Genomic DNA, 21,666 nt, shown 5'->3' on the forward strand with positions numbered 1-21,666 from the left:
ACTTCTCTAAAACACCTGAAATGAGTCATGACGCAGGGAAATCTCCTCGAGACGCTATATTCACCACATCAGTGTTGTGCTGTCCATATTGGGATAAAACGCTGTGTAATCACTTTTACAGCTGCCTGTAATAATTAGCGCAAACATCACAGAAAAGGAATATATATATATATTGAATGACTGTCAAGGTATACAAAATGGTGGAGGTTGATCAATGGAAAGGTGTGTCTGAAGCTATGACCCTTATAATCTGAAAAAAGGAAAGGAAAAATGAAAAAAAAAAAAATCCTATTATGCTGTTTGCATTGTGTGGCTGCTTTCTGGGCAAAGATACCTGTCCTTTTTAGTTAAGAGTTGTTTTGGGATGGGACTGGGTGGGGGGTCAGCATTTTATTGATTTACTTAAATTAGAAAGTGTCTGTGTACTTGAAGATTTTTTTAAAGAAATTATATCTTTTTAAAAAGAGGAATTTTATTTCCACAAAGTTTTGAATTCTATTTGGAAGTGAGATAATTTATTGTTGTTGTTTATTATGTTTATTTGATCTGGATGACTTAAACAGAAAGGATCATCAATTTTTAAGCCTTGCATTTATTTGAATTGTAGAAACGATAGAAACCGCACATGACTGCCAGTGGCGCATCCTCCTCAATTGTGTGTTTGCTTTCTCTAGCAGGGAGATACTCATACGCTTCTGTCTTTAAGAGCCTATACAAGTCCTGAATGTAACATATTTAGTCATGAAAAACTGTACATAAAAATGAATTCGAAATGGCGTTCTTTTGATTTGATAAGTTAATTTTATTTTTTCTGTATCCTAGTATTTGTGTGTGTGTGTGTGTGTGTTTGTGTGCGTGCGCGCGCGCGTGTGTGTGTGGCTTTAGTGTTGGTATGCATGTTTGTTTGTTTTTTTTTTTTTTGTGAACTGTAAAACGTAAAAATGCATATAAAATTATAAAATCCAACCTTTCCTGTGTGTCGTCTGTTTTGAGTTGCACATCAGATTTCTGGACACACATATTACACATACTACACGCAAATAAACAGTTAGGCCTACAAAAAATCCTTTAAGTTATAAGTAATAGATTCGAGTTTCTTAGGTGGTCTCTTCAGGAATAGTCATCCATATCATCCCTATAGTTACTCAAGGATCACCGTTAATCATTTACTGACCAGCGATCAGTCCTGCAGCCTACAATGGGGCAGATTCGACTTTTAAGTGCCAACCTCAGCGTTTCAACACGTTGATAAATTAGGCCTGGTGTGTTTGGAGGAAAGGTCAGAAAAGTTTCGCCAAATTAAACGGGTTGTTAACGTTAAGGGGAAAACGTCTACACTGCTTTTGCTAATTCCTCGAGGTCTGGCTGCACTTTGTCCCATTCCTCTCCTGGATTGGGGTATTTTTGGTCTCGCCTCTTTGTTCTAGCGCATGGTCTGTGTTTGTATTGTGTCGGCTGTCAGTTGAACACATCCGGAATTACTACAACTCCCAAGTATGGCGCCATCATGAGCGACGTCCGCCAATAATATTTGAACCACAGTTTGAAGTGGGCGAGTCTGTTGTGTGTGGAACTTGAAGCGCTATCGTGCAGTATGGCGGACGATGGAGATGGTAGGGGTGGAGCAGCAGACACAAGTGGTGGTGGGCAGGGTACAACAGAGGAGTTGGATCCAGGGCCCAGTCTCGGCGGGATGCTGTTTAATTTGTGTATTTTAGTTGTAATTGTCGCTATCGGCTATGGAATTTACCGACGGTGGTTTAGGAGACTTATCGGTGCTGACGCGGCCCAGGGAAGCGAGGCCTTGTCGCTTCCCAAGATGAGAAGACGTGATTTTACTCTGGAACAACTAAGGGAATATGATGGTGTTCAAAACCCGCGGATCCTTATGGCTGTGAACATGAAAATCTTCGACGTTACTACTGGCAAAAAGTTTTATGGACGTGGTAAGGACTCTAATATGGTACAGTCCCTTTCTCCTAGCTGTGTACAATGCTAGCATGCTAGTAATTGTTAGCCAAGTTTAGCAATTCAAGTTATTTTCGAGCTTAGTAACTAGCCAAACACGCTAGCCAACTTGGGCGCTATTTTACGCCTTAACAATATCACAGATTGAGGCCAGTAAAGCTAGCTACTGCACATGCAGGGTCAAATCTAATATCATTGCACTTAAAACAAATGACCACTGTCTTGGGGACATTGAGACAATCGTTTAGCGCAACAAGATATTTTGCGCAAATTTCTAAATTGTTAACATGGCCAGTGACTTTCCCCCCTTGGAGACAAGTTTGAAACATTGGAGTGGCTAGCTTGTCCTAGCTTGTTACCTTATAACGTTAGCTGTTACCTGATGTTTGCAACGTTTTAAACTTAGCACACTGACATATCACTTGTTTCACCTTGCCCGTTATACCAAGAGTAAGCAAGTGGAAATAGTAACTCTTACTAATATTACTGCGGTGAGGTTGGTCTGTAGCTAACTTTAGTGACCCATAATGTTATATTTGAAAGCAGAAGTTGACACAAGTGCCTGTGGAGGTTTGGTGTAGCTTGCTAGTTAGCTAGCACCGTTCCCAATACTTAACGTAGGCAGCGCCAATTCACGACGCTGTCTATTGTCACACGGAGCAACCTGTCAGATCTTTCAGTTGTCGACACTTATTTGGTTGGCATATTGTGACCTAAAATAGGAAGGCGGAAGAGGCCACCAGAAAAGCAATGTCCGTATGCAGCCAGTAACGTTAGTGACAAAGTCGCTAGCTTGCTACGTCCATTTAAAATTAGTTGACCCACCCACCAACCTCTTACATAATGAGCAGATGAGCTTTAGAAGTGACAAATCAATGTGTAAATATTTCCGTTTATTTATTTCAAAAATAGGTTATATGTCAGTTAAATCAAAATTTGGTTGGACGCATTCTTCAGTATAAACGACCGTTATGGTGTAGACTGGAGGGTCCTGTTCGCTATTAGTTATGTCTCGGGCACGTTGAGACGGCATGGGCTAGGCTGCCTACGTGCACTGAAATCAAGTTGATAGATCTCAATAACAGATATATCAGATTGTTGTCCTAAATGTCAATTGTGGCTTATATATGAACCACTGTCTTAACAAGCCATCGGTCAACAGGTTGTGCTGTGACATTGAGTTTTCTTAAAGTAACGTTGAAGAGAACAAAACTCGCGAGCCAGGCATGGAAGGCAAACTCGACTGTGGAACTTGTGCAGGTTTCACAGATGCGTCAGCGCTCCCACGGCTCTTTGACGAGCCACGTCGGAGAAATGTTATCCCAGGCGTTTATGAGAGTTTCGTTGGTACCTTAAGCGAAGTTATCAGTCTTTGTCCACTATGGAACAGATAACTTGACTGTGGGTTTTGTGCAAGGTGTACGTTTCCCATTTCTAAATAGAACAGTTATGTCAACAATGTCAACTGTCAAAGACATTGTTTATGATTTATGTGACAGTCAAAGCGACTCAGCTGGTATCCCTACCCTAAGTGAGAGAACTCATGTTCGTCTCCACACCAACTCACAGCACAAAAGACAACCAGTCTAAAAGCTCAGCTGCTTTGCCACATGCAGATCAGCTGATGAGCCAACAAAAACATTATAATAATAATAATAATAAAAAAAGATGCATGTTAAGGCTTCTACTTACACCTGGTCACAGTGGTTGCATATCATACACACAAGCTAGTTACTGACATTATCTTTTTTTGGGGGGGGGGGGGGGTAGAAAGTGCAGTAGAAGAGGGATTTAGTAGATTAAGTGGCAAGGGCTGCATAAGAAAGGTGGGGGAGGATTGGGATTGGGGGGCACCAACAAGGAGCACCCGAGAGCAAGAAGAGCATTAGGGAAGATGGATCCCCCCTTTTTAACTTCATTTTATGTCAAATTGTCAATCTACCTCCTTTGCTTTTTTGTAAGATGGCCTTACCTGTGAAGCACTGTGGGTCAACGTTGTTGTTTTAAATGTGCTATATAAATAAAGTGACTTGACTTGACTTGAAGAATGGTGCACCTGAAAGTGGCATGGGTGAGGTCACTAAGCTCTCGTGTGGACTGCCAGGAATCTCTTTCAGGTGCGTATTACTGCTAACAACCACTGGAGGTGTGGAGCAGGTTTGGGCAAAAGGGCGGCGCATCTGCGCGCGACAGAGCCGTGGCAAGGGTCTGGCCCAGCTGTTTTGGGTTGCCTGTGTTTACAGAAGTGGCCTCAGGCTGCTGCAGGCGCTAACCAACATTCTTGACATGCTTGTGGGAGGCTCAGTGTGATTCGTTTTATAGTGTTTCTCTGGTTGTAAATCCAGTCATGGAGAGGAAGTCTCCCAAGAATATTCAGTTTAATATTTATTTAAATGCAACTGGTTTTGGTGTAGGACCCAAGTTGGAGTAAAGATGTCACCCCCTTCTTTACTGTTTACTGGTATGTATACTTATTATCTCTCTCTCTCTTTTTTCTGCTAATCAATCATGTGTCTGCCTTCTCCCCCGTCACGTCCCCCTGCAGACGGTCCGTACGGCATCTTTGCGGGTCGGGACGCGTCTCGAGGCCTGGCCACCTTCTGCCTGGAGAAGGACGCGCTGCGGGATGAGTACGACGACCTGTCAGACCTCAACGCCGTGCAGATGGAGAGCGTTAGAGAGTGGGAGATGCAGTTCATGGGTGAGGAGGACCTCCGGGGTCATATCCCAGCATGCACCAGTCAGGGAGAGCAGTACCATATGTTCAGCCAGCACGCCTCACTTACTCATTTCACTCCCAGAGCATTCTTTGTTGACACCTGGATTGCACACACACACACACACACACACAAACACAAACACGTCACCCTGCACATAACACTTAAGGGAACACCAACAGGGCATGGACGAAGTCCAAGTAGACTTTGAAGACTTATAAAAGCATAATAATATACACGTCTGTTATGTCTGAAACTGCATGTCCGCAAGACAGTTGAATTAAAGCGTTACTCTTACAGGAGCACGTACACACACTTGGACAAACACACATGCACATACACACACACACACACCAAATCAGCTGACTCTAGTTACACATACACACACACACCAAATCAGCTGACTCTGGTAACACACCCACACACACACAGACTGTAGTCCACGTTTAGCTGTTCCAGCCCCAGAGTCCCTACGGGAGCAGATAGAGTAAGGAGCCGAGCCGTCATCAGGTCCTCGCTCCTGCTGATGGCTCTGGTCCGTGGCCGTCATCAGGTCCTCGCTCCTGCTGATGGCTCTGGTACATGGCCGTCATCACCTCACCTCTCTCTCTCTGCCGCTGCGATGCCCCACGGCCCAGCAGCCAGTCCCAGCTCATTCAACTGACGAGATTAGGGTGCCCACAGCTGCTAAATTGCTTTATTCTACCTGACATGACTGTAGGAGGGCTTAGTAGTGAAACCAAGCAACAGTGGTTGATGTTTTTAACCGGCCATCTTCAAACTAAATGCATTAGACTCCAGCTCCCAGCATCTGCAAGTCTACAGTTGTAGAATTCACCGCTATGAAAGGACTAACGGTCAAATGTGTAATGAAGCACAGCACAGGCTTACATGTTGTTGTTGTTGTTTATTTGGGAGTATTGCACAAGAACACCGTTCACCGTTGTTGTGTAATACCCTGGAGGTTCCCTCTGTAGTTTAGACAAGGTTTATGGTCATGGATGCTTGCGTGGCCATGAAGCGTGAGGTGTGTGTGTGTGTGTGTATACAGACTATACAGTGTTTGAGCGCGCATGCTAAATGGAGCATACAATATGCGTCTCTTTTTTTCTTTGATTGGGGGCTGCTGTGAAGAAGTAGCTTATAAGTATAAGTATATATACTCTTTTGAAACTGAGGGAAATTTGGTCTCTGCCTTTATCCCAATCCGTGAATTAGTGAAACACACTCAGCACACAGTGAGGTGAATCACACACTAATCCCGGCGCAGTGAGCTGCCTGCAACAACAGCGGCGCTCAGGGAGCAGTGAGGGGTTAGGTGCCTTGCTCAAGGGCACTTCAGCCGTTCATACTGGACGGGGTTCGAACCGGCAACCCTCTGGTAACAAGTCTGAAGCGCTAACCAGTAGGCCACGGCTGCTTAAGCAGAACTGTGTTTGTTTTTTCTGATGTCTTGTTGTTCTGTGTACATTCTTGATCCTGTTACAAAAATACAGCAACGTAGAGTTTGTGTGTTGTTGTTTTGTGCTGTTGAGTGCTGTTAATTGATGCCGTTTGTTTGTTTGTTTGTTTGTTTGTTTCATTAGAAAAATATGACTACGTTGGTCGCCTGCTGAAACCAGGGGATGAGCCATCAGAGTACACAGACGAGGAGGACGTCAAGGATCACGCGAAGCACGAGTGACTTGCCCGCCACACTCGGCCGCCCCCACCACCACCACCACCACCCCCACGGTGACCAGCCTGCCACACTGCCCCCCCCCATGACCAAAGCCTGGGCCCAAACACACGCACACACACACACACACAAGCACGCACACACGCACACACGCACACACACACTACATGCATCAGGCTCCACTTGCTCACAGCGGCATCTTGCCTCTCCACCTCGCGTCCAGTCTCCGCCCGCGCCATAACTCCTTCGTCCACTCAGCCCTCTGCCCTCTACCTGCCCTTCGCTCTCCTTTCATCTCTTGCCATCTTCTCATCCCTGTAACCCTGTGGCTGCTCTGTGACTGCTCTGTCTCCTCTATCTCTCTCTGTCTCTCTCAACCTGCACCCCAACCCTTGGATACGGGAGAGACGAGCTGTTTTGGGACCGTATTGGGCCACTGCCGTGGGCCTGCGGAGAGCGTGTGTATGTGGCTGGGGAGAGTGTGTGTATGTGGCTGCGGAGAGTGTGTGTATGTGGCTGCGGAGAGCGTGTGTGTGTGTGTGTGTGTGTGTGTGGCTGGGGTGGTTTGGGTATCAGACTGAAATGTTGTGGATGAGAAAAGAAAAGAAGAGAAACACGTACGTTCACATACAGACACAGAAACATAAAACAAAGAAACACAATTTTTTTCTGTCTCTCCCTCTCTCTCTGTCTCTGTTATTTGCGGATGTCACTGTTTGTACCCCAGTTTTGGCTATGCCTTATAATAGTGTATAAACACTGAGTGTGTAGGGTGAGGATGGGAGCTTCCTGTGTGCGGAGTCCTCTATCTTTCACGGGGTGGGGAGGTGGAGGGCCTTTATTCCCGTTGTTGATCGTTCACTCATGTTCATTTTTTTTATATAACAATGATTATCATAATGTTTGAGCACACATCTCTTGAGCCCCAGAGCAATCAGTTCTCGCACTCGCCCAAACGCCTGTGTGATGCTTCCCCTTTTAATTCTGACGAATGAGAGAAAGGCAAGTACAAGATATTAACCAATCGAAAGGCAAGTACAAGATATTAACCAATCGAAAGGCCAGTTGAGCCATGGCCTGTCCAAAGCTGAGCTGACGGGAACGGGGTTTGTTTTAACCATAGGTTTTTGTATTGTACGTACTTCCAATGACAGTTTGTCACTATGTGATTGTATAAATAAGAAAAGGAGGAAATACTAGATTGTAATTTGTTTCTTTTTGTTTGTTTGTTTGTTTGTTTGTTTGTTTGTTTTGGCGGGTGGTTTGGGGATTGTTGCCATTAAAGTACTTTTTGAATCACATTAATCTGAATGGCTGGTTCGGGGAAATAAAAGGGAAGGTCAGTTTGTTGACAGGCCTAATCATTTGACTGTTTACATGCCAGTCAGCCGAGGCCCCTACCACATACGGTCCGAGTATTAATTGTGCCTTATTTCCTTTTTTTCTACTACAAAAGTACTGAGCAGTCAAGGATTAGCAAAAAAGATGTGAAAAGGAAGAAACAAACTAAGTAACGTCCACAGTGGGAAGAAGAATGAACATGATCTCCCCATTATGTTTTTTTCTTTTCGTTTTTCATCTTTGTTTTGTGGCGGTGTTGTAGACAAAACGAAAGAATGCAATCATTATCCATAACTATATCCAGACTAAAAAGGCATGCTTGTGTCTGTGCACAAAGCAGACAGCAAAGACTTTCCTTCGTCACAACCTTGTACATAGACTTTACAAAACGATTCAGTGTTACTGCCATATTTATGTAGTTGACGAGCGCCATGTACTGCTGTGTTGTATTGGCCAAAAGCCCCATGCTGTCTCTTCTGGTCTCTGCTCTTTTCCTTCTCTCTCTCTCTCTCTCTCTCTCTCTCTCTCTCTCTCTCTCTCTCTCTCTCTCTCTCTCTCTCTCTCTCTCTCTCTGGTTTTAAGATCTCTGCTAAGGCTTTTATAAGCGTGGGGAGCCACCAAAAGAACGTGTAAAAGTGTTTTGGGGTTAGGGGGAGGTTGGGTGGTAGGTGACAGTTAAAAGGGGTTTGTGTTGCAGCGGGGGTGGGGCGGGGGGTTGTTTTGAGGGCAGAAACAAAACTTTAGTCAATTCTGTAAATATGTGTATTATTTTATTAAAGCATGTGCAGCCGTGTGACCTGACCTGCTGGGCTCCCAAGTCATTGTATTTAAAATGTTGGGTTTGTGCGCGTACGAGATAGGGAAAAGGAAGTGTTAATGCATAAATAAATAATAAACGGATTTGGTTAAGAATGGTGTTAGTCGCCGTCTCTCTTGGGTTTTGGGGGCTGCCTGTGGTAACTTTGCTTTGGGGTTCTTCTTGACCTAGCGCACCTTGCTGAAAGGTGTGATAACTATCCTTGGCCACTCCCTGGGGTGGGTTTGAGTTTAGTGACAAAGCAAGGTAACTGGCTAGTTTTGGGAGCAACCGCTGAATTCCAAAAGAACGCTGCACTGAGCAGCTGTGGATTATAAAGTGACGTGTTGTTTGGAGATCAGCGTTTACTCCTGAAGTTACCCGTGTCAGCCAGTAGTCTTGCTTCATAGTATACCTGTTAAAGTCTGTTAAAGTTGACCCAGAGGAAGTGGTTAACATTCTAATAGAGGAGGCCAGTGCTTCATTCTCCCAACAAAACAAGGACCTCAATTAGATTAGATTCAACTTTGTCATTGTGCAGAGAACAAGACACGGAGACAATGAAATGCAGTTTTGCGTCTAACTAGAAGTGCAAAAAAGTAGAAAAGTGCAATGTAATGTGCACAGAGTGCAATGTGATATCGAAAGCTTTGACTTTCCTTCCCTATTTCCTACACCGTTTTCTGCCCTTGCAACATCTTTTGGCTTGGCCTGGTTGGACTTTAAGGAATCTTGCAACAACCATGTAGATTTTCTTCAGAGGCCCGTAGGAATGAAGTGTTGGCAGGCACAGCCAGTTAGATGACGCCAGCCCTGCTTTGACTTCTGGTAGAGAGTTGAAACTGTTTACTTTAGAGGGATATTTATGCCAACCTTTTTTCAGTTTGTCTATATCTCTACTGTGTTTGATCATCTTTCTCAACATGGCATGGTGTGGCTAAATGCCAACCCCTTCATAGCTTTAACAACAAGTTTTAGACTTTCTACAGACAGATGTCCAGTGGGCCTAACTGCATGACTTAACAGACTAAAATATACTGCTCAAAAAAATTAAGGGAACACTTACAGTTCTCCACAATTGTTAAAACACATTTTTTAAACCTTCCACTTTTTGCTCCATTCTCAACTACATTCACAGAATGTCTGACAGTTCTTGCAAAATAAAACATTTGCCTCAAAAGTTTTACTTGTGCTCAGAACCAAACAGTGTCAGAGTACCGATCCAGTGTATGATTGAAGTGTTCCCTTAAGTTTTTGGAGCAGTATATATTTTTTATTAAAGATGGGAGGATTGACAGACTTACCCAGGGTTCCCACAGGTCATAGCATTTCTGGAATATAATTTTGATGAAGTCTATTCCAGACATGGAAAGTCAGGGAATTTTATTTTATTTTTGGAGCAAAGTCATGGAATAGCAGATGCAGCAGTTTAAAATGTACTTGCCAAAATACATTAATACAAATATATTTCCACACAGAATTAGTGTATATCTGGTTATTAGCTTTACTGCTTGCTTGACTGGTTGTAGTTAACATAAAGTAGAATAAACTCTGTTTATTCATTGTCCATTTATTAATCTTCCGCTCTAAAAAAAAAAGTCAGATTCTTGAAAGCTACGCGGCTCCTCTGAAATCATTGGTCAGTATAGTGTCCCATTTATAGGTCATGGAAATCTGTTTTTTGGCAGGGAAAAGTCATGGAATTTTACGTTTGATTTGTGTGTGTATTACTATTAAATGCACACTGTGTATTCTGTTTATGGCGTCATATGAAGTTTTAGCAGCCAAAGGTTCACTGTCTTCACATTTCCTTTCCACCACAACTGAATACTCAATTCTGAGATTTCCGCATCACAATGTGCCAATCAGGCTACAGACTATCAAAATGTAAAGTGCATGGCTTAAATAGTTGAACATTTACTATACATATTTACCTCAAATGTCTACTAGTGATGACAGCCGCAAGGATCAGTGACCTGTGAACCCATGGGTTTTCCTTCATGTTGGAGCAGCATCATTGAGTGACCTGAAACACTTATTCAGATATTTGCATGTTTTTCATGTAACTTTCTAACAGTTTGACTGTTAGATCTGCCTGGTCGCTCAGGATGAAGGTTGAAGCGGTGGGACTATACATACACTGCTCCTGGTGTGTAGGCTATGTGTTCTTGGTGAGCTCATCCTGGCCCCTTTAGTGTGTGTGTGTTGGCCCCCAATGGGAGAGAGAATGGGTGGAAAGCAGAGGACAAAATTCCTTCAGGACAAATAAAGTATCTAAACTAGGTTTCTATGACTTGTATGTGTTTGTGTGAGCAAAAGACACCACTTTGCTTCCTCAGCTCAGCATCATAACTTGTCAAAGTTACTACAGCGGTCAGCTGCACCTTTGTGGTGTCCGGACTATCAAAGATTTGGACCGCTGGAATGTGCACGCCCTCTGTCGGCTGTCACCTAGTCAACTGCTGTCGGCATTAGACCCTCGCGCTTGAGTGGTCCTGTTGCCTCCAAGAAGATCTTCGGGGCTTGTTGTCCACATAACATTGTTCTCGATGGAGCAAGAGCAACTGTAACTAGAATTTTAGCCGCAATACGAATGCAAACGGACACACGCAGCTAAATCGTCACCAGCCGGCTTCTATCTGGTAAGTTAGCATGCTAACAGAAAAATGTTGCACAAAAGGATTTTGATAGGCTACAGAATGTAACGACCAGCTGCATCTTCAAACTTTATGTATTCGACGTATTCCGTGTTTTCAACCATTCCTAAACCACCGCCTGTCACTGTCGAATATTTGCGTTCATCCATGTAGCTAGATTTGTTTATGAGCAGGATACATGATTCACTGACTGAAAGCAGCAGCAGGCTCACATCTACATACTTGTCACGTTTATATCTGGGACACGAACATGACGAATTGTAATTGTAGATGTAAACGTCCCTTTTGTGTTTAGTTGTTTTTGTTTTGCTTTGCGTAACCAAGCTTTCACTTAAACTTAGCCATGCAGATCAGTTTGGTATTCAGAAAGCCTTAGGCTATGGTCGAATTTAGTATACAAGATTGTGCAATTTCAGATGGATTTTTTTTTACTATTATTATTAATGTCGTCAGTATGTTTGAAATAACACCAGCACGCGCATGTCCCTGCATACAGTAGTCCTTGAGCTTTCTTGCTCCATCAATTTTGATTGGAACTGAAATGATTGAAAATGGAAAATAGCTGAATTGGTGTGAAATGTATTGTGTAAATGAAGAGTGTGACCAGTTCTGACAGCCATGCCTGCTCTCCTAAATTCTTAAGCCTGGATGCACACCTTAGCTGTAGGCCAGTAAGGGGAACTAGGCTATTTGAAGACTAACTGAGATTGAAAAAAAGTTTCCTGAAATAAAGAATCTCTTTCCAAACTGTCGTCTCTGTAAACAACATGAAAATATAGTAATTAGAAACAGCAGAATCAGAAATGCAGTACATTTTATAGTACACTCACAGGAAGGGGCACTGATGCTATAAATAATTTTTGGGGTTACGCAATATCCTGCAGCTTCCCTCACATCTGATCTGCCTGTGAAGTAACTTTGGTTAAGTAGCAAAACAGTTGGTGTAGTACTGAAAGTTTTATTAAATGTGGATTGCAACAACATGTCTGTCTAAAAGCTTGAACTTAAAATGAACAGTTATGTTGAGCTTTAAAAGTGGTGGACTCTTGTGGCCATTTGAAACTGATGTGGTGCCTTTTTATAGTCAACAGTGAACTTAATGTGTTTTGTTTGTTTCCATTTTGAAGATAACAGCCCACAGAAGTCTGTATCATGGCAGAGCACCTTTCTCAGAGCGAACTGGACTACCCTTTCAAACTGCTGGAATACTTCAACGGCTTCAGAGTGTCTAAGGTTGTGTGCAGTGGATTGAGAAGCTCTTTGATAAACTGTCTGTCTAATCAAACACACAGTAGACTATCATGGAAGGTTGAAATGTGCCATTAAATGTAATCTGTATTACAACGGCTGAAGGGTTTAGGAAAGAGCAACTCAGTCTGTCAGCAGACTCCCACATGTCTCGCTCTCACAAGGAATGAGTGTGTTTTTTTCAATCTTTTCAAAAAAAGCCTAAAACAAGCACACACACCCCACCCCAAGGCAAAACAAGCCAAAAGAAGTGACTGTCTCTAAAGGCCGCCTTTCATTGGATGGTCGTTGTAGGAGTTATGGTGACCTCGCCTCATGAAAAATGGAAGGAGCTCAAAATGACTCGTTAGAGGCAGATGAAGCAGCACCAGTTCAAGAGTTACAGAAAGGTTATAACAATGTAGTGTGACATAGGCTAAGGTTGCAGGAAGCAAAGACGCGTTTGGGAAATAATTGTCCTGCAGGTTGTAGTTCTAGATTATAGAATCAGGCACGACACCAACAGTATAAGTATATATACTCTTTTCATCCTGTGAGGGAAATTTGGTCTCTGCATTTATCCCAATCCGTGAATTAGTGAAACACACTCAGCACACAGTGAACACACAGTGAGGTGAAGCACACACTAATCCCGGCGCAGTGAGCTGCCTGCAACAACAGGGGCGCTCGGGGAGCAGTGAGGGGTTAGGTGCCTTGCTCAAGGGCACTTCAGCCGTACCTACTGGTTGGGGATCGAACCGGCAACCCTCCTGCCCCCACAACAATGGCAAAAGCTGAATTTGAAGTGATTTGAAGTTTATTGTGCACTTCTCCACAGGTGATAGTTTATTGTGCACTTCTCCACAGGTGATAGTGTATTGTATAGTTTATTGTGCACTTCTCCACAGGTGATATTTTCTGCGTGTGAGCTCGGGGTGTTTGACCTCCTGCTGCAGTCCCAGAATGCCCTGCAGGCTGGCGAGGTGGCGCGGGAGCTGGGCACCAGCCAGGATGGCATGGAGCGGCTACTGGACGTGCTGGTGGGCATCGAGATCCTGGAGGTGGAGCACAAAGAGGGCACAGGTGCTGGTGTGGAATAATCACACACACACACACACACACACACTCATACGCACACACACACTCACATGCACACACTCATGCACGCACGCATGCACACACACACACACTCACACACACACACACTCATGCACATACACACACGCACATCCACACACAGACACACGCACACGCGCACACACTCACACACACACACACACACACACACACACACACACACACACACTCTCACTCTCAGTCACACACAATAGTTCATACTGTTCTTGAAGGAGGAAGAACCTTTGGCTTGCAGTGGTCAGGACAATGGGTGTCAGAGGAACAGCCTGTAATTGCAATTGCATGTATCTGTTTTCAGCAGGCTCAGTGGTAACAGCCACCATTTCAACAGGTGGACCTCATGCTAGCAATGCTAGTTGCAAAGTGTTGAAGCCACATGTGACTCAAGGAGGCCATTATCTGTAACTACACACAGTGTGGCGTTTCCACATGTTGTGTTCCAAGTGTTCCAGCTTGAGAGATGTTCCTCGTTTCCTTCCTGTCTCCTTCCATAGTCATGCTCACAGCCGGAGGAGAGGAAGCACAGATACCAAATGAGGCAGTTAGAGAGACATTGGATGGATATTGAATATCTATGTTGTGTTTTTCCACACTCTGTCCTCTGTGTTGTTGTTGTTGTTGTTGTTTATTGTTTGTGTTGTTAGCTTACTACAGCAGCACAGACGTGTCTAATCTCTACCTGGCCAAAACCAGCCCCAAATCCCTGCATGACATGATCATCTACCAATCCCAAACCATCTACCCGCTCTGGAACAACCTGGTGGACGCAGTCAGGTGAGTAATCAGTGTCCAAAGCAGACCACCCCAGTGCTGAGGGATACACAGCGAAGCAAGGTTGTTGGCTTACGCAGGTAACCTCAGGAGTAACCGCTGATCTCCAAACAACACGCCACTTTAGAATCCACAGCTGGTCAGTGAAGTGTTCTTTTAGAGATCAGCGGTTATGCCGCATTCCAGTGCAGCGTTCTTTTAGAGATCAGCGGTTACTCCCAGAGGTGCCCGGGTTAGCAAGTTACCCTGGGGCGCGTTTCCCAAAACCATAGTTGCTAACTAGGTTAGCAACTTTGTTGGTAGCAATGCAATTTCCCATTGCCAACCAACTAAGTTGCTAACAGCTCAGCAACTATGGGAATGGGAAACGTGCCCGTTGGTAGGACAGCCACCTGGGATTTGATCCTGATACAACTAGACGTCTCCTCTGAAATGGGACCGGACTAAACGCATCTGCTACTCTCTGAGTCGGACATGTTGATGTGGATGCCAATGACCCCGACTGGCACTCTGTGTAGAAGTGTGACTCTGGCTTAGAGCCCACTGAGTGGGAATAGTAGGGACAGAGAAATACATAGTGCAATATAATAATGCATAGTAATGCATAGTGCAATATATGCATAGTGCAATATAATAATGCATAGTAATGCATAGTGCAATATAATAATGCATAGTGCAATATAATAATGCATAGTAATGCATAGTGCAATATAATAATGCATAGTAATGCATAGTGCAATATAGTAATGCATAGTAATGCATAGGAAAAAGTGATCTATTTATCAGCATTGGCACCCTTAGCACAAAGCTGACAATTGAACTTTAATACTTCCACCTGAACATAAAATGACATTTTTTTATATAAGAAGCATCACCCTGTTTTATTTAAATGGTCTTTCTTTACACATCCTTTTTCTGCAGGGAAGGGAAGAATCAGAATGAAAAAACCTTTGAGTTATCATCCGAGGACATCTTTTCAGCCATTTACAGGTATGAGCCTCTTCAGTGTGATGATTTCTGAAGAGAAGGAACAGGGACACACACTGTGTGAGCATCAAAGATTCTAGAGCGGAGCTCTGTTCTGGAATCTTTGGTCAGCATGCTATTCTTTTTTATTCTTATTCTGTAAGCTTGTCCACACAGTGTCATTAGAATGGCATGATGTCAGAAAAACAAATAAACGCTTTGCCTTATTCAAAGACCCTTTTAAAACATGATCCATGTATAAATCCTCATAATCTAACCATTTGTTATTTCTATTATTTTCTATGACATGCATTGTTGTGTATTATAATTTCATCACTCTGTGTGTCGCTGATGATCCTGTGTTATGCTCCTTATCCCCTCTGCCTGTGAGGCACTCTATGCTTTGATGAAAGGAATTCTAGAAAAAAACATTTTTATTACAGTTTCTTGTTGTTAGCCAGCCTGATATTCTTACTAAACAGACTAGATAAACTGAGATCCATTATTTCCACGAGATGATGCTGCATTGAGCAATTTTCCTGGGGCTGTTTGAAATTTCGGGTCACAGCTTTTTGTTCTCTGACATCCTAAGCGTACATCTGAGCTGGCCTGACAGTCCCGTGTTATTTAGAGATTGGTCACTGTGTCATTACTCCTTTGAAGCCTAGCCAAAGAACCGCCACTGTTGATCTAGCCCTCACAACTGCACTTTGCTACTGAATCATCCAGTAGCCTTTTTTTGTGTGCTAGTGTAAGCTAACGTGAGACTAAGATAGGGATCGACCGATATGTTTTTTTCAGGGCCGATACCGATATTAATTATTACCAAAACAGGAGGCCGATAACCGATATGTAAAACCGATATTTCAGTTGTCAAAAAGGGGGGTAGATAGTAGCCTAGGCTATGGCGATATGCGGAAAATGTTCATTCAAAAGAAAAGCTAACTTTTCTTTCTTCTTTTGATACACAATTGTATCAACTTGCATCACAAGTGTAAATCCTGTGTATCATGTTAATCCAAGAGCTGAGTGATAGCAATTATTTTCATATGCATATGTATAGGCATACACAATGGGCTATGTGCTTGTAAGGGACCTGTCACAAAGAGGATGCTATGCCATCGTGTGTGTGAGTGCACGAGAGGGAAAGGGAGAGGAAGAGGTGCATGCGTGATGGCAAGTGTTACGGTTGAATAGTTTAACAAAACAGTTTTAAAATAGTTCTTAGGCTATTTAAGCATGCAATTTGTGTCCATATGTAGGCTATAAGCTACACTTCTGTGAGCCTAAAAGGCACGTAATTAGACTTTTAGACGTTCGCTATCGCATAATTTAGGACTTGTCTACTATGTAGGGAGGGATAACGTCCGCCAAGGTGTCCCGTTATTAACAATTAATTGACGAGGCGGATGCAAAGAACTCCCGACGCGCAGCAGCCGAGTTTGTAGGCCAACTAGTAAACGGTAGGCTATCACTAACGTGCATCAATCGGGAATTCGCTAAATGAAGGAGGTGGGTGCTTTAGGCTACTTATTGATCCAGATCAAAGAGACAATAGCTTACAAAGTGGTGTTTTTCTAACTTCACTGTAGATGATTGTGACACGTTCACATTCCAACTTCAGCAATGTAAGGTAGGCCTACCTTCCTTACCTTCGAAAAATAGCTCCGTACAGCTGAAGCCCAGTCTACAATATGCCTCAGTGAGAATTCTAAACTTTCTCTGTGTTCAGTCTTCGATCCTGATTGGCTGCATTCGTGCTAACTTAACAAATCAGACGGTGTAGTGGGCGGGACAATGCTCTCGACCACAGAGTCGCAAATGCAGGGAGTGAGAGACGCTTTACAGACAAAGTAGCGCGTTTCATTCTTTCTTTATCCATTTCAGTATCGGCTTATCGGTGGAAAAAATGACCGATACCAATTATTATAAAAATGCTAAATAGGCTATCGGCCCTAATAATCGGCCCGGCCGATAATTGTTCGATCCCTAGACTAAGGGCCCCTATTTAAAGTGCAAAGTCTAAAGTCTAATTAAAGCTAATTCAGAACCTGTACAAACTCTGTTTGCTAATTTTATACCAAGAGCAAGATCCTTGACACAAAGGTCATCGGTCAGTGGGTCAGTGTGAAGCTCTCACGTACCACGCGATGGCTGTAGCTCATGCATGAGACATTTTGCTCAATGACTGACTTTGCACTTTGCCCAATATTTCAGTCAGTTTATTTTTGTGATCAAAGAGAACAAGGACTTGTAAATAGAAATGGAATATGTGGCATGTTCTTGTATTAGGTCCATTAGCTTTCACGTTTAAAAAAACCCAGACTTTCCCTTTTCCACTTGGATGGACTTGGTGGTGACAGAATGAACAGATGGTGTCTGTGTGTGTGTCATTTGGTGTCTGTCTAATGAGGCTCTGCAGGTCCATATGTGAATGTGTGTGTGTGTGTGTGCTCACTAGGTCAGAAGAGGAAATGCTCAAGTTCATGGGGCTTATGAACTCAACGTGGGCCATTGACGGACATGACATAGTCACTGCTTTTAACCTCTCTGGTTTTAAATCCATGGTGGACCTCGGTGGTATGTCTCTCTGATGCGTTTCACACATCTCATCATCATTTCACCTTCAAAAAAGAAATGCTCCATTAATCTGGGGTGAAGCCCCATCAGTCTCATATGATTTGTGTGTAATTACATGTGATGGAGCACATGCCACTCTGAAGCGCTCTGTTAAAAACACGATGCCGGCTCAGAAGGGTGTCATTAGTGCCAGTCTCTCTGGGTGATAATCCACTGGTTTATGTTTATGTTTTTTTTTTCTGTCTCTGGCAGGCTGTTCGGGGGCCTTGGCTCGTGAGCTAGCCAGGGAGTACCCCTTCTCCACCGTGACCGTTCTGGACCTGCCCAAAGTGGTCCAAACGGCCAAGCAGCACTTCACAGAAGAGGGTGGCAGCACCATCGCGTTCCAAGAGGGTGGGTGTGGTGCTCTCATGCAAATATGGCTGAAGCGTTTGACCGTAGGCAGGGGAGTGTTCAAGATGCTAACAGGCTGAAGCGTTTGACCGTAGACAGGGAAGTGTTCAAGATGCTAACAGGCTGAAGCGTTTGACCGTAGACAGGGAAGTGTTCAAGATGCTAACAGGCTGTGTGTGTGTGTGTGTGTGTGTGTGTGTGCGTGCATGTGTGCGTGTGTATGTGTGCGTGTGTGTGTGTGTGCGTGCATGCATGTGTGTGTGTGTGTTCCTGTTTTCAGGAGACTTCTTTGAAGGAGACCTCCCTCCAGCTGATCTGTACATTCTGGCTCGGATCATCCATGACTGGAAAGAGGAGAAGTGTGAAAAGCTGTTGAAGAAAATACACTCCTCCTGCTCTCCTGGTACTCACCTGCTCTCACACTGTGTATTTAGGATGGACGCACTTAGTGTTGTTATGAATATACTGCTCTTACACTCTGTGTGTTTAGGATGGACGCACTCAGTGTTGTTATGAATATACTGCTCTCACACTCTGTGTGTTTAGGATGGACGCACTCAGTGTTGTTAGGAATATACTCTTGTATTGTGCATTGTGCTTTAGTTAATGCTATGTTGTCAATATACTGCTTTTTAAGTAGATTTCAGTAGAAGTGCCTGCCTAATATTAGTACTAGAAGAACTAAAGCTATAACTGTCTAAAGAATGAGGTTGAGTAAGAGAATTGAGACGTCTCGTCGGGTGTCTTTCTCCCTCTGTCCTGTAGGTGGCGGTGTCATGATCGTGGAGGCCATGCTGTTTGAGAAGCGGCGTGGGCCAATCACTGCGCAGCTCTTCTCCCTGAACATGCTGGTTCAGACGGAGGGGAAGGAGCACCCGCCGTCGCGCTACACACACATGCTCACACAGGCCGGCTTCAGGGACGTGCAGGTGTGTCGCACGGGGAAGTCTTACGACGCCGTCCTGGCCATCAAATGAAGACTGCGCTGAAGGCCCGACCCCACCATTCGCCTTATTCACCCGGCGGCCAGAACGAGGCTACAGGGTACACTTGTCATCACACTTCAGTCCAGCAGATGGTGGTAATGCACTCGGTTTGCAAACTACCAAAAAAGAAAAAGCTCACAGAAAAAGAAGGGTTCGCTGGTCTGCCAGAGTAACCTTCTTCTTCTTCTTCAGTGAGTTTTTTTTTTGCAGTTTGCAAATGGAGTGCATTACCACCATCTGCTGGACTGAAGTGTGATGGCAAGTGTACCCTGTAGCCTCGTTCTGGCCACCGGGTGAATAAGGCGAATAGATGTCCTCGACAATACACCCCCTCCCTCACCAAACACTGGTCCCCACTGAAGCACCCCTCCCCAACCAAACACTGGTCCCCACTGAAGCACCCCCTCCCCCCAAACACCAAACACTGGTCCCCACTGAAGCACCCCCTCCCCAACCAAACACTGGTCCCCACTGAAGCACCCCCTCCCCAACCAAACACTGGTCCCCACTGAAGCACCCCCTCTCTACCCCTAACCACACACTGGTCCCCACTGAAGCACCCCCTCTCTACCCCTAACCACACACTGGTCCCCACTGAAGCACCCCCTTTCTACCCCTAACCACACACTGGTTCCCTGTTGAAGCACCCCCTCCCCCCTCTCCACCCCCAGGTTGCCATGTTGTGGTTGTAACTTTACCTGCTACAGACTCTGCCATAAAACCTCATCTTTTACATTCTATTTCTGACTGGCTTCCTGTTGGAAACGGATCATCTTCCTCTAGAAAGAAGAGACGTGTGGAGTGCACTACTCAAGATGGTGGTCAAAGACCAGATCAGCGAGGCTTTTGGAGGGATTACCCTATCATCTCATCTCAAGATATTTCACCTCAACACCCCCAAACGCCTCGCTAATCATCTCAAGATATTTCCCCTCAATACCTCCAAACGCCTCGCTAATCATCTCAAGATATTTCCCCTCAATACCTTCAAACGCCTCGCTAATCATCTCAAGATATTTCCCCTCAATACCTCTGCGTGGAAGTCACTCTAGACCTTCCTTTGCGTTTACAGCGGAGACTACAAGACTACAACACTACAAACTCACATCTATCAGACTACTTTTACTGTTATGTGTGTTCCAGTGTTGGAGGACAAACTGCAGGTTTGAATATTATGCAATGATGAAGTGCTAAGTCAAATCGCCATGGCATTTCTGAGGATGTCTCGTTATTATTATGGGTTATTTCCTGTTGAAGCCTTCACTCCATCCCCTTGTCCTCCAGGTGCACCTCTCCCACTGTGATTGCATCCTTCACTCTTGTGGCCTAACAGTGTTCCTAACAATACACCATTTGTTCTGTACGCATGCAACCTAATCGGAGACTAATTCACCTGAATCACCCACACTAACACAAGATATCTGCTCTGGCCTACTACATCATTGCATCCTCACACTTAACTGGATATGTACACTCAACAGGATCATATCCCATTCTGAAGTTATGGCAAGCTAGGGTTTTGACAAATCTTGATATCCAATTCTGAATGTGACATATGAAAGTGATTCGAAAGATTTGGGCCTTAGATAGATTCAATTGTGTTGGAGATCAAATTCCATGTTAAATATTATTCTGTTGATCACTGAAATGTCGTCCTTTGTTGTTGCTGATAATACAGAATTTACATTTTCAATGTAGCTAGAAGAATATAGCATGGCTGTATTTGTGGAGTAGCAACTTTGTAATAAACTTTCACACTACTCTTTACAGGGGCTAGCTTTCTCGCGCCCTCTACTGGTCGTAAATATAAAGCAATTTTACATTACATGACTGGGACAAGTTTGACTTAAGCCTACTTCACTGAAATCATTAATGTATAGACAGCAATAATATATAGCTTATATAGGATTATACACTAAGGGACTGTTTGGTTTCGTTGGTTACACAGAAAAAACGATTATGACTGGTTATCCCCAGTGGAGACACGACTACCTTCAAAATAAGCCTATCAGAGATCGGCGTGCTGTCACCGCCTTCTTATCCTAGCTAAGACAACAGCGCCTCCTCTCTTCTACGCGTCGGCACTGTGCCTGTTTTTTCACATCACTTGAAGTAAAAGCTGTACTCGGTGTACTGAGGAAAACTTAATTTACGACCGTGTTGTTTAAGCTGTTGTAAATGCTATTGGAAGTTTTTCGCAATTTACGGTGTGGTTGATAGATGCACATATATCTGGACATAATAACACAGTTTTTGGGATTGTTATGAGTGGATTCGTGAGCCCGTGACCTTTCTATGAAAAAGTATTGCGTCATTTAGATGTTACGCAAAAATTCTATTCACTCCACAAATATTGTATTAGAATAATAATAATAAAAAAACAGATTGTCACAGCGCCATTGCATTGGCTCAACATGACAAGAAATGTAAAAGCTGCTAGTACTGTATG

The 21,666-nt window shown here is 43.9% G+C and overlaps 2 protein-coding genes across 2 annotated transcripts; both read left to right on the forward strand.

Annotated features, from left to right (window-relative positions):
• Window positions 1–1,411: 1,411 nt before the first annotated feature.
• On the forward strand, window positions 1,412–6,432 carry pgrmc2 (progesterone receptor membrane component 2). The gene is made up of 3 exons (XM_048243078.1): window positions 1,412–1,946; window positions 4,514–4,669; window positions 6,272–6,432. The coding sequence occupies exons 1-3, from the start codon at window positions 1,595–1,597 to the stop codon at window positions 6,367–6,369; spliced, it is 606 nt and encodes a 201-aa protein (XP_048099035.1). The 5' UTR covers window positions 1,412–1,594; the 3' UTR covers window positions 6,370–6,432.
• Window positions 6,433–9,984: 3,552 nt separating this feature from the next.
• On the forward strand, window positions 9,985–19,270 carry asmt2 (acetylserotonin O-methyltransferase 2). Its single transcript, XM_048243066.1, has 9 exons — window positions 9,985–11,142; window positions 12,285–12,390; window positions 13,293–13,467; window positions 14,166–14,295; window positions 15,214–15,282; window positions 17,720–17,838; window positions 18,091–18,231; window positions 18,512–18,634; window positions 18,997–19,270. Exons 2-9 carry the CDS (start codon window positions 12,310–12,312, stop codon window positions 19,206–19,208), a joined length of 1,050 nt encoding a protein of 349 aa, XP_048099023.1. The 5' UTR covers window positions 9,985–11,142; window positions 12,285–12,309; the 3' UTR covers window positions 19,209–19,270.
• Window positions 19,271–21,666: the final 2,396 nt, after the last annotated feature.

This window comes from Alosa alosa, chromosome 1 (assembly GCF_017589495.1).
Source record: "Alosa alosa isolate M-15738 ecotype Scorff River chromosome 1, AALO_Geno_1.1, whole genome shotgun sequence".
In the NCBI taxonomy this organism is placed as follows: domain Eukaryota; kingdom Metazoa; phylum Chordata; class Actinopteri; order Clupeiformes; family Clupeidae; genus Alosa; species Alosa alosa.